Consider the following 15,000-nt stretch of genomic DNA (forward strand, 5'->3'; position numbering starts at 1 on the left):
ATAGCCTCAGGCTGACCAAAGCCTTATGAGTGGATTTGGTAGATGAAAACTGAAAGAAGCCCATGGTGTGTATATATATATATATATATGTGTGTGTGTGTGTGTGTGTGTGTGTGTGTGTGTGTGTGTGTGTGTGTGTGTGTGTGTGTGTGTGTTAAATAAAATGAGACAACAAAGCCAAGGCTATGTGGAATTTTCAGGACATTTATAAAGCATAGTGCTTACATAGCTTTACCTGACACATTGGGTCGACTGGATACCAATACCTCTCATATGTATATATATATATATATATATATTATTCATTTAAAATACAGAGATGCCTATAATAGGACATCTAACCCGCTAGAAAGAGCAGCAAAAAACTCTATACCACAAAAATAGGGATAATTTCGAAAGAGAATGAAAAATAAAAACTTTTACCAGTCTATACTCTGTACCATGGTTTCAAGTTATTTAGCAAGATAAAAATGGTAAAAGTCTTTATTTTTCATTCTCTTTCGAAATTATCCCTATTTTTGTGGTATAGAGTTTTTTGCTGCTCTTTCTAGCGGGTTATAGGCATCTCTGTATTTTAAATGAATAATATATATATAGTCTATTGACTAATTTTTATTCTCGCTCGACCACTGGTGGTAAATTAAATTTCTAATTTTTTTTTGCTGCCCTATGATTTATTAATGATTATATATATATATATATCTATATATATATATATATATATATATAAACATATATCTGTGTATGTGTGTGTGTTTGTGCATATCCTTGTCTTGAGAACACATGATGGCTGTAAACAAGTATTATTGTTGTACAGGCAATGATTATATCATTTCCAGTCTTCTGTGAAAAACATGTCTGGCCATGGAGAAATATTACCTTGATTGGAAACAGGTGAGGGTTGGTGACAGAAAGGGCATCCTACTGTAGAAAATCTGCCACAGCAAACCGCATGTGACTTATGCTTGCATAGAAAAGTACATTAAAATGATGACAATGACAACAATGATGACGATGACGTCGATGATGAGGATAATGATGTTGATGATAATGATAGGTAAAAAAATATTCTATGCAGGGTTTCAAAAAGAGGGTTTCGTTTTGCTAAAGCCTAAGGCCAAGCAATGCATCTGTGATTCCAATATGCCTTTTTATCGATTTGGTGTGGAGCAAGAGGTTGTTATGACCTCCACAACCAGTGACAGGAAACTCATTTATATTTTTGTTGAACCACGCAGCTTTTGTTTTAATTAATCTTTAAAATAATAAAGAATTGAGTCAAACAAATTCGTCTTTATTAAGTTGGTGTCTTGAACATTAATTAACAAGAAATATTGATTGGAGGTTTTAATTCAGATCAATTTAAGACAAGAAGTTTGTTTCATAAAACCAAGAGGAGTGGTTCCAGGTGGGTTGGCATCAAAAAGGTTCCCATTATTCTTAACTCAATGGCTGCCTGGTAAACAAGAACAGATGTCCTGAGAAAGAGGATATGGGTGTAGTGATTAGGGAGGAGAGTGGGAGGTAGGACACAAGACTGGTGACAAGAGAATGGAAGAATGAGCTGGAAGGACTGGCTGAGTTGGTAGGGGCATGAAACCAGCTGACTCTAAAGAGGAGACAACACTGGAGAAGGAGCTGAAAAGATCAGAAGGAAAGGAGACAACCGTTTATGGGTCAAAGGTCAGGCTGAGTTTATGTACAAGGTCTGATCAAAAACTGTAGGTGCTGTTGCTATGGTAACAGAGCTAAAATACACTGTGTGAAACCACTAGGCACAGAGTGACCTTGAACACATGCATACCATTGTTTAAAGAAATGTCTGGAAGTAAAGTTTGTAGAGTGTGATGAGGTCGTCTCAAAAAGAAGGTTGACTTTCAACTGCACAAGATCTCTTTGAATGTGTTGAGGAAGGAGAATAATTCTTATGGAAAGCATCACAACAGGTGACAAATTTTGCATCTATGGCTATGACCCCGCAAAACCAAGGCTCATTCTTTGCAGGAGAAGACCTCAACAAGATTTCGAGACATCAAGGAAATCCAAGCGAATGCAACGAGGCAGTTGCCCGCTAACTGAAAAGAGGAGTTCTTGAAATACTCCCATCAATGGAAACGATGCTGGATAAAGTGTGTGGTTTCAGAAGGGAGCTATTTCAAAGGGAATTACAGTGGGGATAAGAGTAATAATGGTACACCCCTCCCACGTGATGAGTGGTATGTGCTAGTCACTATAAATAAGGTGACATCAGTCAGTATAAGGGGAAAGTATGAAGGAGATAGTCATAGAGAGTCATGGTTTAACAACTATACAGCTATACCAGAGTAGGTGTTAAAACAATCCAACGTTAAGGATTACAACAATGGCAACATGAATTTAACAAACTCACAAATATTTGGTTTTTTTGTGCAAATTTTCTGGAAAGAAAAATCGTAAAATTATGGAAAATTTGCTGGTTGGTTTGCTCAAGTTGCAAAAAGAGCAACAACAACTAAAAGAGCAACAACAGCGGCAGCTACAACTGCAAGAACATAAACAGAAGCAGCAACAACAACAGCAATTACTATTACAGCAACAAATGCTGCAATTAATGGATAGTAAATCGTCAGAAAATGCTGAAAAAATGTTCTTGCCAGATTATGTTGCAAACTCAATAACAGAGTTTAAGTACAAACCAGATAAAGGAGTCACCTTCGAGGTTTCCTGTAGAAGATACGAACAAACCTTCAAAAAAGAGTGCAAAGATTGGGATGATGATATGAAAAGGCGTTTAATCTTGGGGAAACTGGCAGAAGGAGAACATGAGCATTACAGTAATTATGTCCTCCCCAAAAATACCTTCTGACATCCCACGTGATGAGTGGTATGTGCTTGTCACTATAAATAAGGTGACATCGGTCAGTATAAGAGGAGTATAGGAAGGAGACAGTCATAGAGAGTCATGGTCTTACTTGTTTTAGTAACTATACTGTTATACCAGACTGGGCATTATAACATTCACAGATTACAACAGAGATTAATTGTCAAATTAATATGTGTTTTAGGTGTCTTTTTTTTTATGGCACCGTTTCTGTTACTTTGGGATCAGACCTTGGATGATTCTTGGTCAATCACTCACGTGATCTTTCTTTAGATTATCTAAAAGCACCCACTACACTCTCAGAGTGGTTGGCATTAGGAAGGGCATCCAGCTGTAAAAACATTGCCAGATCAGATTGGAGCCTAGTGTAACCATCTGGTTTCACCAGTCCTCAGTCAAATTGTCCAACCCATTCTAGCATGGAAAGCAGACGTTAAACGATGATGATGATGATGACTATATATATATATATATATATATATATATATATATATATATATATATATATATATATATATATATCTGTATATATATCTGCCACACTGTTACAGATACAGGATTAGTATACCATTATAGGCTTCACATACTCTTTTAAAGGGCTAGTAATTGTTGGTAGCTGAAGTGTTTCACAGAGACACAATATTTGCTAAACATAGATGTGTGTTTACCAGAAAGAATTCTCATTGTAAGTAAGACCTGACATTTGAAGTGATCATTAAGGCTCCAGTTGCAGTTCCTGCCAAGGGAGGCTGAAGTGATGGTCATGTCTTCTTGATATTCTCAGGGAGTGCCTTTAGGCTTGCTCCTTTGAAAGTCAGTGCAAATTCAATATGACAGGTCTAGAGTGTGCTTGAATAATACTTTAGGGTTAAAGGTTGGGTTAAAATGAGGAATGTTGTCATCTGTGTGGTTGTCAGTGTTGTTAATGATGATGGCTACAAGTTTGTTGCTTCTAAGTACACACTGATACAGATGTTCATAAGTGTATGGTTTTCGACAGAATTGGCAAGCACATATAGTCTTTATAATGCTGGATTCCCAAGGTTTGCACCAACTTTAATGTATAGAGACAGCATGATAGCAATGTATCTTCAATGCTGCGAAGGAACTTTATTATGAAGAACGTGGGTCCTGGTTCGAATATGTCTTACGCAAGGTCCCAACAAGAGTTACACAGCATTTATCCATGACTTTGTGTCAGTGTTTAGCACCAGTTCTCACAAACCTGTGATTAAGAGGCATTGTAGCTATGACAACCCCATCTTATTCTGACATAATACGTACAGGGTTTCATATCCTAATGTGTCTTGCCTTGTTTAAGAAGGGATTTGATGGTGAGCAGATTTGGTTGCTCTAGATTAAGCAAGTACTTAGAGACCATTCTCTTTGATTTGCACCTCTGTCTTTGGAACACAGATAGAACCCTGATATCCAGTCAACCAACGCTAGTAGTCTTCAATTAAAAGAAACGCAGGACTTCTTTCTTTGACTAAATTTTAGTCAAGACTCCAGGTGTTCCAATAAAACCTGTGATAAAGAGAAATTATAATAATAATGATAATAATAATAATAATAATAATAATAATAATAATAGTAATAATAATAATAAAAATAATAATAATAATAATAATAATAATAATAATATGGACGTGACAAAGAAAATAATTGGTACGACCATAAACCAGAAGGCATCATCGAAAACGACGCAAAGATCCTATGGGATTTTATGATTCAGTGCAACCATGAGATAGAGAATAGGAAACCAGACATAGTGTTAATTGAGGAAGAAAGCAAACGATGCTGGATCATAGATATAAGCATGCCCAGCTGACAACAAGGTATGCAATAAGGAAGAAAGAAAAGTCGATAGATATAACAGGTTAGTTTGGGAGGTTAAGCAATTGTGGTCGATGAAAAAGGTGATAATAGTACCAATAATTGTCGGAGCCCAAGGAACAGTGAGTAAAAAATCTTGAGAAGTACGTGGAACAAATAGGGGCTGCAATAAGGGTGGATCACTTGCAGAAAACAGCACTGCTTGGAACCGCTCGAATACTCCAGAAGGTGCTTGAAAAATAAGAGGTGTTACCTTAGTTCACTGGTAGTGAACAGCTGACACCGTAGTACATCTCCAGCATCAGAAGCTGTGCAAAGGTAATAATAATAATGATGATGATGATGATGATGATGATGGTGATGATGATGATGATAATAATAATAATAATAATTGGAAAGCTTGAAGAAAATATAAGCCACTAACTAATAGATGAAATCACACGAATATGGGCAACGAAGGGAGTAACTGTCATCCCAGTAGTTGTAGGGGCAAAGGGAACATTAATAACTAGGTTTGAGAAACATTTTGGAGAAATTGGGATTGACACGAGAGTATGACATGCTCAGGAAACTGCTGTTGGGGCCAGTGAGGATTTTGAGATTGGTCCATGGGCTTTAGGTATTGGGGAGAGAGAGACCTTTTGAAAGCCCTGACAGCAGGTTGCTGTCTGCTCTCACAGAATCAAGTAAAAATCGAGAGCTCTGAGAAGTGAAATGGAAATAATGATTCTTATGACTAATGATGGGGGTGGGGGAGGGGAGGGGGAGGAAAGGAAGCGTTGATGATGATGATGATGATGACAATGATAATGACGATGACGATGACGTCAATGTTTATGGCAATGACAACGGTGACAAAGATGATAACAACAATGGTTATAACAAGAATGGTAATGCCTTCTTTTATTTTCATAACAATCCTGTTTAATATGACTTTTTTCTTTTATTTTCTTCAGGTTAAAAATAAATCCTACAATTCTCCAAGAAAGCAATTGAGCTACTTATCAACCCACAAACTGTCTTCTCCAACTCCGAGGAATACTTCAGACAAAAGCATTTTCCAAAATAGGAATGCTCCAAATATTAAGAATTTCTTCTCTTCAAGTACGACTCCCACTTTGTCTACTAACGCCAATGAACCGGCACAAAAAGCAATAAATGATGTTTCTTTTAGCCAGAGTTATGGAAAAAGATCGAAATTCTTTGATGCTTCATCGACCACGGATGGTAAGGAGAGTCCTGTCCCAAGGGGGTCTGTCTACCCAGCTACAGCATTTAAGTCAAAACCAACAACTAACATCAACAATACCAGTAAATCCCCCCCATCTTACGACAAGTCACTGTCAGAAAATAACAGCCAAATTTTATCAACAAATACCAGCAATGTTACATCCAAGTCTCTCAATATTTCTCCCTCTAAAATGGCCGATACGACCCAGACGACTACTGCGTATGATACTGAACCTGTATTCAGCAGTAAAATAACATCTACAGCTCTCAGTGATCATCCATCGACAGGAGTGAGTAACATATCGACTGGCATCATTAACACTGCCTGCACGACCGTTAACAGTTGTTCACCTTCAACAATTAACAGTCTTCAAACATCTTCAGGTTTAACAAAACAAACCATGGTGTCTACATTAGTTCTACCTATACTGACATCATCATCATCATCAACAAGAGAGAAGCTAATGTCATCTAGATCATTATCACCACCATCTTCTTCATCACTATCATCATCATTATCGTCATCATCATCCTTTCCACTCACAACAACAACAACAACAGCAACAACAACGACAATGACAGAAAATAGTGGAATGTCAACAAAGACAGAATCTGGTCTGACACTGAGTTATTCTTCCATTCATGAAGGAGATCTTTGGCCAGAAACACAGGCTTGCCAAAAGAATGCCTTAAACTCACCATCAAGCCCCTATTTTTATTCCTATTCAACATTACAACTGAGTAAAAATCCTGCAACAGACGTTAGCAGGAATCAACAAACTGAAGGATATTCTGAAAAATACTTGCTAAGTTATTCTCCCAGATCTGAAGAGAATGGAAAGCAATCTTCTTCAGATAGACAGTTCACTGATTTAAAGAAAACATCTTCAATGAGAAATAATGATGTTAGCAGTTCTCTCACGGTAACATCTTCAGATATTGCTGCATCTGTCAAAGATGCATCTTCTAATGATAATGGAATATACACATGTAAAAAAGTTTTTCTCCTGCAAAGCACCGAATTACCTGCTCCCATTTCCCAGGTGGCTTCCCCTCTTTTATCATTCGAAAATCATTCTTTTAATCAAAGTTCAAATTTGCCATCATGTTCAGAAAATCAGATTCTTTTGACTAACAATGACACAGAACAGACTAATGGGGGCATTGTCCAAGAAAGTGTAAAAGATAAACTTGTGCCGCCAACTCCACCTTTAACATCTCCTCCACCCTTTCCACCCTCTCCCCAACAGTACTTGCCTACGTTTTTACCCTTTAAAATTTCTAGCAAAACATCAACTCTATCACAGCCATTTCCTCATTACCAACATGACGGGGAAATAGTCGACGGAATTTACTTGGCACCTTGTATAAATGTGAATCAGGGAAATTCTATTAAAGATAGAACAGGTAAAGAAAATATTGGTCAGCCAATATGTCTTGATGAAGCATTAAATAATGGTAATCATGATAGATGTACTGAAGTTCCGGAAAATCAGACTGGTAAAGTAATCACAGTCAAATTGAATTCTCAAGATGGTTTTAACAAGCAACATCCATCGGGACTTACATCAGAGAAGATTGAATTTCTTTGTGAAGAAATTGGAAAACTTAAGGAAAAAGTGAATGCTATGGAAACTGGAAGAACATCATTGAACAATTCTAATTCTTCATTTGAAGACACTGTACAAAGTGTGGAGATACCAGGAAATTCCCCGACTGGTGATTGTCAGCTTTCAACTACTTCCAGCATTAATAAAACTGATTTTAATTTGAGTACAGGAAGATTACAGGAACAGAATAAAAACCAGCCTTCATTAATTAACTCTTTGGAAAATTCCAAGCACCAGCAAGTTGTTAATGATGGTAAAAAAATGACCGAACAGCAAATAAAACCGGAACATTCAACATTTCAGTCAAGTAATAACACATTACAAGAAAGCAATAAAATTTTTCGTCCAAGTGAGAGTTACTCTCCTTTTTCGTCTAATGTTTCGCCTTTAAGGAGAGGTCATCTCTGGAAACCTTGGACTAGAACAGACTATTATAAAACTATTAAAACAGAAGAACATTCGAATTTCAAACTGAATGGTAATAATACCAAAGTTTCAAACTATTCTTGTGGTACGGATTCACCAAATTCTTTAATTAGTAAAATAAACCATCAAACTAAAGATTCTCCACTGCTGAGAGAAAACTCATCTCCTAAAAGAACTGAATCCTCGAATGGAACAATTTACCATTCTCTAACATCTTCAAATATAAGAAATCTTGAAGATAATTGTAAAGATTTAGTAATGAAAGGAACAAAATATGATTCTTTGAACAAGGATGGACATAACCTCCACCAGTGTAGCCTCTGTCGTATGAATTGCAAAAATCCACACAGAAATTCCAGAAGTGACACAGCTGCTGAGGATGACGAGATGAATGATAATAATCAACATTTCAAAGAAACGTTTTTAAAAGTGATTTCTTCAAGTGCCAACAATCAAGAATTTCAGAACTTACTAGAGAAGTATACTTGTTTTAAAGAAAACATTTCTGATAGAATTTATCTAATATTTAAACAATTAAAACAAGAAATTGAAAATCTAAAAGAAAGTTTACAACTTGAGAAGACAGAAACCCATAATCTGCGAATCGAATTTGAGAAGTTGGAGAAATTGAAGAAGTATGATGTTGAGAAAACTGCCCAAGAAAGCCAGACAAGCATAACAGGAATTGATATTGTTTTTCTTCAACAGGAGAACATTGTATTAAAAGAGGAACTGGAGATGGTTCAAGAAGAATCCTTTGAATTAAAAGAGGTTTGTATCATAAATTATAATAATAGTTGTATACATATGCATATATATAGTTATATAAATGTTTGTATTTATGTCATATGTAAACTAACATCTGTCTGTTTGTTTCTTTTGTTTTGAAGCGCTGAAATGTATTGTAGTACACAAAGAAGGATATATCTTTCAATGCATAAGTACTGATAGAACAGCACATGTAGAAAAAGATCCTTACAAAGCGGGAAAATCTGTTGTTGCTTGCTGACAGATTTTTCTGCTCTGTAAGGATTTTGTTCTACAAAGGCTGTTCTTTCAGTATTTATCTGTTGAAAAATATATCTTTCTGTTTGTATTTATTTTGAATTATAAAAACAATTTTACCTTAATTCGTTGGTTTACTCTATAATTTCATAGGGTAATAATTTATTATTCTTAAACTAGAATAATATTGACAGTGACTTCGAAGTCATGGCAAGTTAAGCCATCATTGAATCACGGTAAATGATATTCTTGTGTAAGGAATAATGAATGTGTATAAACATATAATATGTACGTTTGTGTGTGTGTGTGTGTGTGTGTGTGTGTGTGTGTGTGTGTGTGTGTATGTGTGTGTGTGCATGTGTTTGTGTGTTTGTATAAATGAAAAGTAATCAAGCATTAAGAACTAAGCTGATTAGGTATAGTTAGATGTGGGTGAAGTGTTGCGGAAAATGTGTGCATGTATGTTTGCTTATTTTGCAAATTCAGAAAGGCCATATTCTCTCTGATTAAGTCTCCAAGAAGAGAGAAAAACTCACCTGTACTTGTACCACATACCTGCCAATGGAAAAAAATTATTATATTCCTCCCAAATTAATGTCATTATTTGTCTTCCAGCAAATGTCAATGTGGTTCGGGTATTTTCTGTTCTAATCATCCAATATTCTTCTGCTTTCATAACTGTCTAATTATGAAGCAGGTGACATCCTAAATATAATCAACCCTTTAGCATTTAAACCAGCTATATCAGGCCCAAATATTCTCTGTTTTATGTTCAAACTGGACAGATCTGACCTTTCAAACCTACCCTATAATGACAATATAACAATAGACCTGGCAAATAAAGTGAGTTCACAGCTGTAATGTACACCAGTGTCACATAACCAGAAAAAGAACCTTGGATTGTAGGGTGACATTCCATGCTTTAGGAAACCTATTGAGTCAAGTACATCAAAATCAAAATCAAATGGAAATTGTAGTTGTGACCGCCGTGCCAGTGGCACGTAAAAGGCACCATCTAAATGTGGCCGATGCCAGCACAGCCTTGACTGGCTTCCATGCTGGTGGCACATAAAAAGCACCAGCCAATTGTGGTTACTGCCAGCCCCCTCTGGCCCCTGTGCCAGTGGCACACAAAAAGCACCCACTACACTCTCAGATTGGCTGGTGTTAGGAAGGGCAGCCAGTTGTAGAAACACTGCCAGATCAGACTGGAACCTGGTGCAGCCTCTTGGCTTCCCGAGCCCCAGTCAAACCGTCCAACCCATGCCAGCATGGAAAACGGACGTTAAACGATGATGATGATGAATTACATCATTAATATCTGAAAGCTATGAGATAATGTATGCTGTAGAAACTTTGCCAGATCAGATTGAGGCTTGGTGCAGCCTTCTGGCTTGCCAGCCCTCTGTCAAACCATCCAACCCATACCAGCAGGGAAAGTGGATGTTAAACGATGATGATGATGATGATGATGACAAATGTGAATAAATAAGCATAATAGATTCTGAGTACTAAACAGTTAATCTGTCACGTAGGTTTGTTACAAAAGAAATAAAACTGACTAAAACCATAACTTTTAGTTATTGTTATACTTTGACCATTTGTACTTCTTTCTCTCAAAGTTTTAAACTTATAATTAGATATATATATATATATAAAAAGACCCCACCAAATCTCTCTGGAAATTTAATCTCATTTATAGCAATAAAAATCAACAATAAAACATAGAAATGAATTAATCTTCAATCTAAGAACCAAACCTTTAAAATTTTCTACAATTAACTGGTTTCTTCTAAACAGTTGTAAGATTTATAAAGCAATAATTGAAATCTAGAAGTGCTTTTCAGTTTCCACAAGTTTTCTGTATTGTCACTTAATAATTTGTGTAGTGCATCAGATAATTAGTTTTAATTTACTTGCTTGAGGTTTAGACAAGCACCTAATTAGAAGCTTTGTTTCAAAATGATGCATAGACACCTATAATTCCAAAATTCTAGTTACCTAAAATCTAACAGCATCATTAACGAACGAAAATTGGCAACTTGTTCTGGTTTTGGTTTATTTAATTGTTTTTCTTTCTCTTCTTAATTAGATGAAAATCTATCACAGAATTTATAAAATGGATTTGATCGAAGAATTGAAAATTCTATCAGTTTGACATGATAGATTTAAGAAAAAGACATTTGGAGACTGGAATATGACCAGAATAGATATAGTTCTTTTTTTTTTTTTTTTTTTGGCATTAAATCTTTATCTTGCCAATCACAGATTTTAAAAAATGGGAAACATTCCTTGGAGAGTTTTTTAAACAAGGAATATGAATGGGTTAATAAGAACCTATCCCAAGTGGAATAAAACAGAAAACTAACTACGAAAGCTAGCAGAATCATGTTAAGTAATGGAATTAATGACATATTTTTGGCAGCAGAGAAAAGTACAGTTCCCACAGAGATAGTTTTCAGCATTTTCGAACATTAGGCTATACTGAAATTATTACTTTAATTATTCAATTAGTTAATTAGAAGATGTAGGTCTAACTGCTGCAAAGGAAAAGGTGATATGATAAAGGCAATCAGATTATTTAAGTAGAGAGAGAGAGAGGGGGAGACAGACAGACAGAGAAAGAGAGAGAGAAAGTAAGAAAGTTGTAAGAAAGTTAATGCGGGTGAGTTTAGATCTGATGGTTTTCATATTTAATTAAAATAGAGAATTCATCAATATTATATTTTTACTGAGTCAACTTTATGTTTATTGATCTAGCAGAAGTCTTATGAAGAAAGTTAGCATAAAAATGCATAGCAGGGAATTTGCAACATCATGCGCACGCACACACACACACACACACACACACACACACACACACACACACACAACACACAAGCATACATTTTATGACACCATTTCGGTATAGTGATGCAAAAGACCAGTTGTGAGAATTCGTTATAGTTTAGAATAAAGCATTCGTAAAGTACCACATGGTATCAATTAATGAATGACAAGGGAACAGGAGATATGTAATCAACTTCATTAGCTAACAGGTGTTTCTGCATTAAGAAACAGTATACTCAGAGTTGAGTGCATGTGCAGCATCCTATTGATTGCTTGTAGCCATGAAAATGGAGTCTACATTTCTTTCAGACAGTGCATACATACATGCACATACACACATACACACATGCACGCACAAACACACACACACACACACACACACACACACACACACACACACACACACACACACGCATGTTTTATACAACACTTAAGAAATAGAATTGTTACTTAAGTTTTATGTTGCCTCAGTATTTTGATCTCTCAAAGACAGCAAAATGGTCTTTAATATATATTTAATATATATTTAAAGTGGTAAGTCTCATGAGACTCTATGTATTTTGTAATTTTGGTGGAAAGGCCATAACTGTTTTTATATTACTAAATTCTGACAGAATTTCCTTAAAAGTGCATGAAATCCTATCTGACGTGATTTGCTTTTTGGTGTCAGTCATCTTTTGAAAGAATGTAAACATGTGAATGAGTGTTGTGGTAAAAGTGTGTATATGTATATGAAGCGAAGTTTGTGATGGTCGATTTTTAAAAAAAAGCTTTCAAACTGAGAAATGTGCTTTGTATGAGATCTTGTATATATAAACAGCATATGTAGTGTGAGTGCCTGTATAATTTATGTATACATGCTGTGTCATGTAAATATCAGGTTAAGTTCTAACTTTATGTGAATGTATTTCCTACTGGTTATGTAAGAACTTATCAAAATGTGTGCACCTATTAAAGAAATCCACTCTAGACTTCAGGTTGTTAACAAATTGGCATTTCTTGGTTATATAGTTATATAGCCCGCATATGGCCTGAAGTTTTGACTTGGTGCTCTAATTCACATTGAGCTTCTGCTTTCAAATATGACTGGCCTGTCTAGTAGGAATCAGCTTGACAATGTGCTTGAGGGACATCTTTTGGTTTTCACCCCTTTTTTTTAATGTAACTGCAACTATGCTGGTTCAGTCATTGAGCTAGTCATATATGTATTTATCAAACACTTTATCAACCAACTATGAGGAAACATTACATAGATATTACTTTGAGTAGGTTCAAACAAAGAGTTTTTAACCATAAAACCATTCTTCAGCTACACTGACAACAACACTACCACAACATTCACCAGACATGTTTGAGAACTGATAAGGCTGTACATAAATTACAGCTTCAAGTATTAATTTCTTGAACGATGCAAGCCACATACTAATTGAACTTAGTAATATCAGTAATATACAGTAGAGAAGACATATATATCAGGTAGCTTTGAAATGCAAATTTCTTGTAAATTATCTGTTAAGAATCATTCTTTCATAGTCACTAAACACCTGAACACATGCTGGATGTTATGACAACAGCTGTACATCAAATTCAAAATAAAGTGTTTTGGAAATGAATGGAATATTCTGAAAATGTTAAATTACGCACTTTCTCTCTCTCTCTCTCTCTCTCTATATATATATATATATATATATAGAGAGAGAGAGAGAGAGCGAAGACATGTTACGATACAGGTAGAGAAATTTGAAAAGACAACACAAAACCGGTTATTTCTCCAAATACAATGTTTCTATACCCAAAATTTTATAACATTTTTCTGACATAACAATTTAAATATATACTTTAACCACGTAACACAAGCCTTCTGTAGTTTTTTCACTCTTGTTTATCTTTTATATATATATATATATATATGTGTGTGTGTGTGTGTGTGTGTGTGTGTGTGTGTGTGTGTGTGTGTATGTATGATACTTTTCTGCACATTGAATAATGCAACTTTAATGTAAGATGGTACCATGTAAAAAGCACCCAGTGCACTCTGTAAAATGGTTGGTGTTAGGAAGGGCATCCACCCATTGGAACCAAGCCAAAAAACAGACAGCTGGAGCCTGGTGCAGCTCTCCACCTTGTCAGTTTCTGTTAAACTGTCTGACCCACCCCAGAATGGAAAATGGATGTTAAATTATGATGATGATGATGATGATGATGACGACGACGATGACGACGACGACAACGATGATGGTGATGATGATGACGACGATGATGATGGTGATGGCGTTTTAACTGTAAAACAACAAAATTATTTTATTGGTATATTCTAATTATGATAGAAATCTTTTTATCAAACTTTATGTGTGTGTGAATGTATGTCTGCATTTATTTATGTGAGTATATTTATCTCTGTGTTTTTTTATTTTCTTCATTTTTTTTTTTTTTTGCTAATTTAATTTTTGTATTTCAGTCATTTTCGATTGTTGCCATCAAAAGATTTTTTAATTGATTGTTGACCTCATGAGAAAAAAAAAAAAGAGGCAGATGGATTCCTCTGATATATAAGAAAACACTGGCCCAAGAAAGCAAAAGGGAATCTAACATTCTTGTGAATCCCTGCCATGTAAATGTTCCTCTCACTCCAATATATATTGTGTTTAAGGCAGATGCTCTGGCAAAATCTTCCGCATTCTGGGCAAAATGCTTAGTAGCACTTTGTCTGTCTTTTTGTTCTGAGTTCAAATGCCGTTGAGGTCAGCTTTGACTTTCATCCTTTTGGGATTGATAAAATAAGTACCAATTGATTATTGACCTCAATGTAATTGACTTAGTTCTTACCCCAAAATTGCTGACCTTGTACCAAAATTGGAAACCAATATATATTGTGTTTGTAATACATGAAGAGATTTTTCTCTCATACAAAACCACTGCAACATACCTTTCAATGGCGTATATACACTATGTATAGCACAGAGATAGTTATTTGATTTAATGCAGTTTCAATTGCGTACACCAACTTTATTTCAGACCAGCAAACTTTCCACAATATCAGTGAATGCATTATCCACTGTTTCCTCAGAGGGGTGAATTTCATGTAACAAACAAGTACATATCATTGACAAGGTCAAAAAAGGCTGAAGTTATCTGATGCTCTCGTGAGATGTTGTTGAGATGGTATTTGCCTTGTTTTCTATTGTGTTTTTAATACAATGTCTA

At 35.5% G+C, this 15,000-nt stretch overlaps 1 protein-coding gene across 1 annotated transcript in view; it reads left to right on the plus strand.

Annotated features, from left to right (window-relative positions):
* The window catches only part of LOC106875233 (uncharacterized), a 201,723-nt gene that overhangs the window by 174,530 nt on the left and 12,193 nt on the right, over positions 1–15,000 (plus strand). The window contains exon 9 of the mRNA XM_089348486.1: positions 5,653–8,733. Coding sequence (XP_089204612.1) covers positions 5,653–8,733 — 3,081 coding nt within the window. The remainder of the gene's footprint in view (positions 1–5,652; positions 8,734–15,000) is intronic.

The sequence above is a fragment of the Octopus bimaculoides genome, chromosome 3 (genome assembly GCF_046866305.1).
Source record: "Octopus bimaculoides isolate indiv1 chromosome 3, ASM4686630v1, whole genome shotgun sequence".
Classification (NCBI taxonomy): Eukaryota; Metazoa; Mollusca; class Cephalopoda; order Octopoda; family Octopodidae; genus Octopus; species Octopus bimaculoides.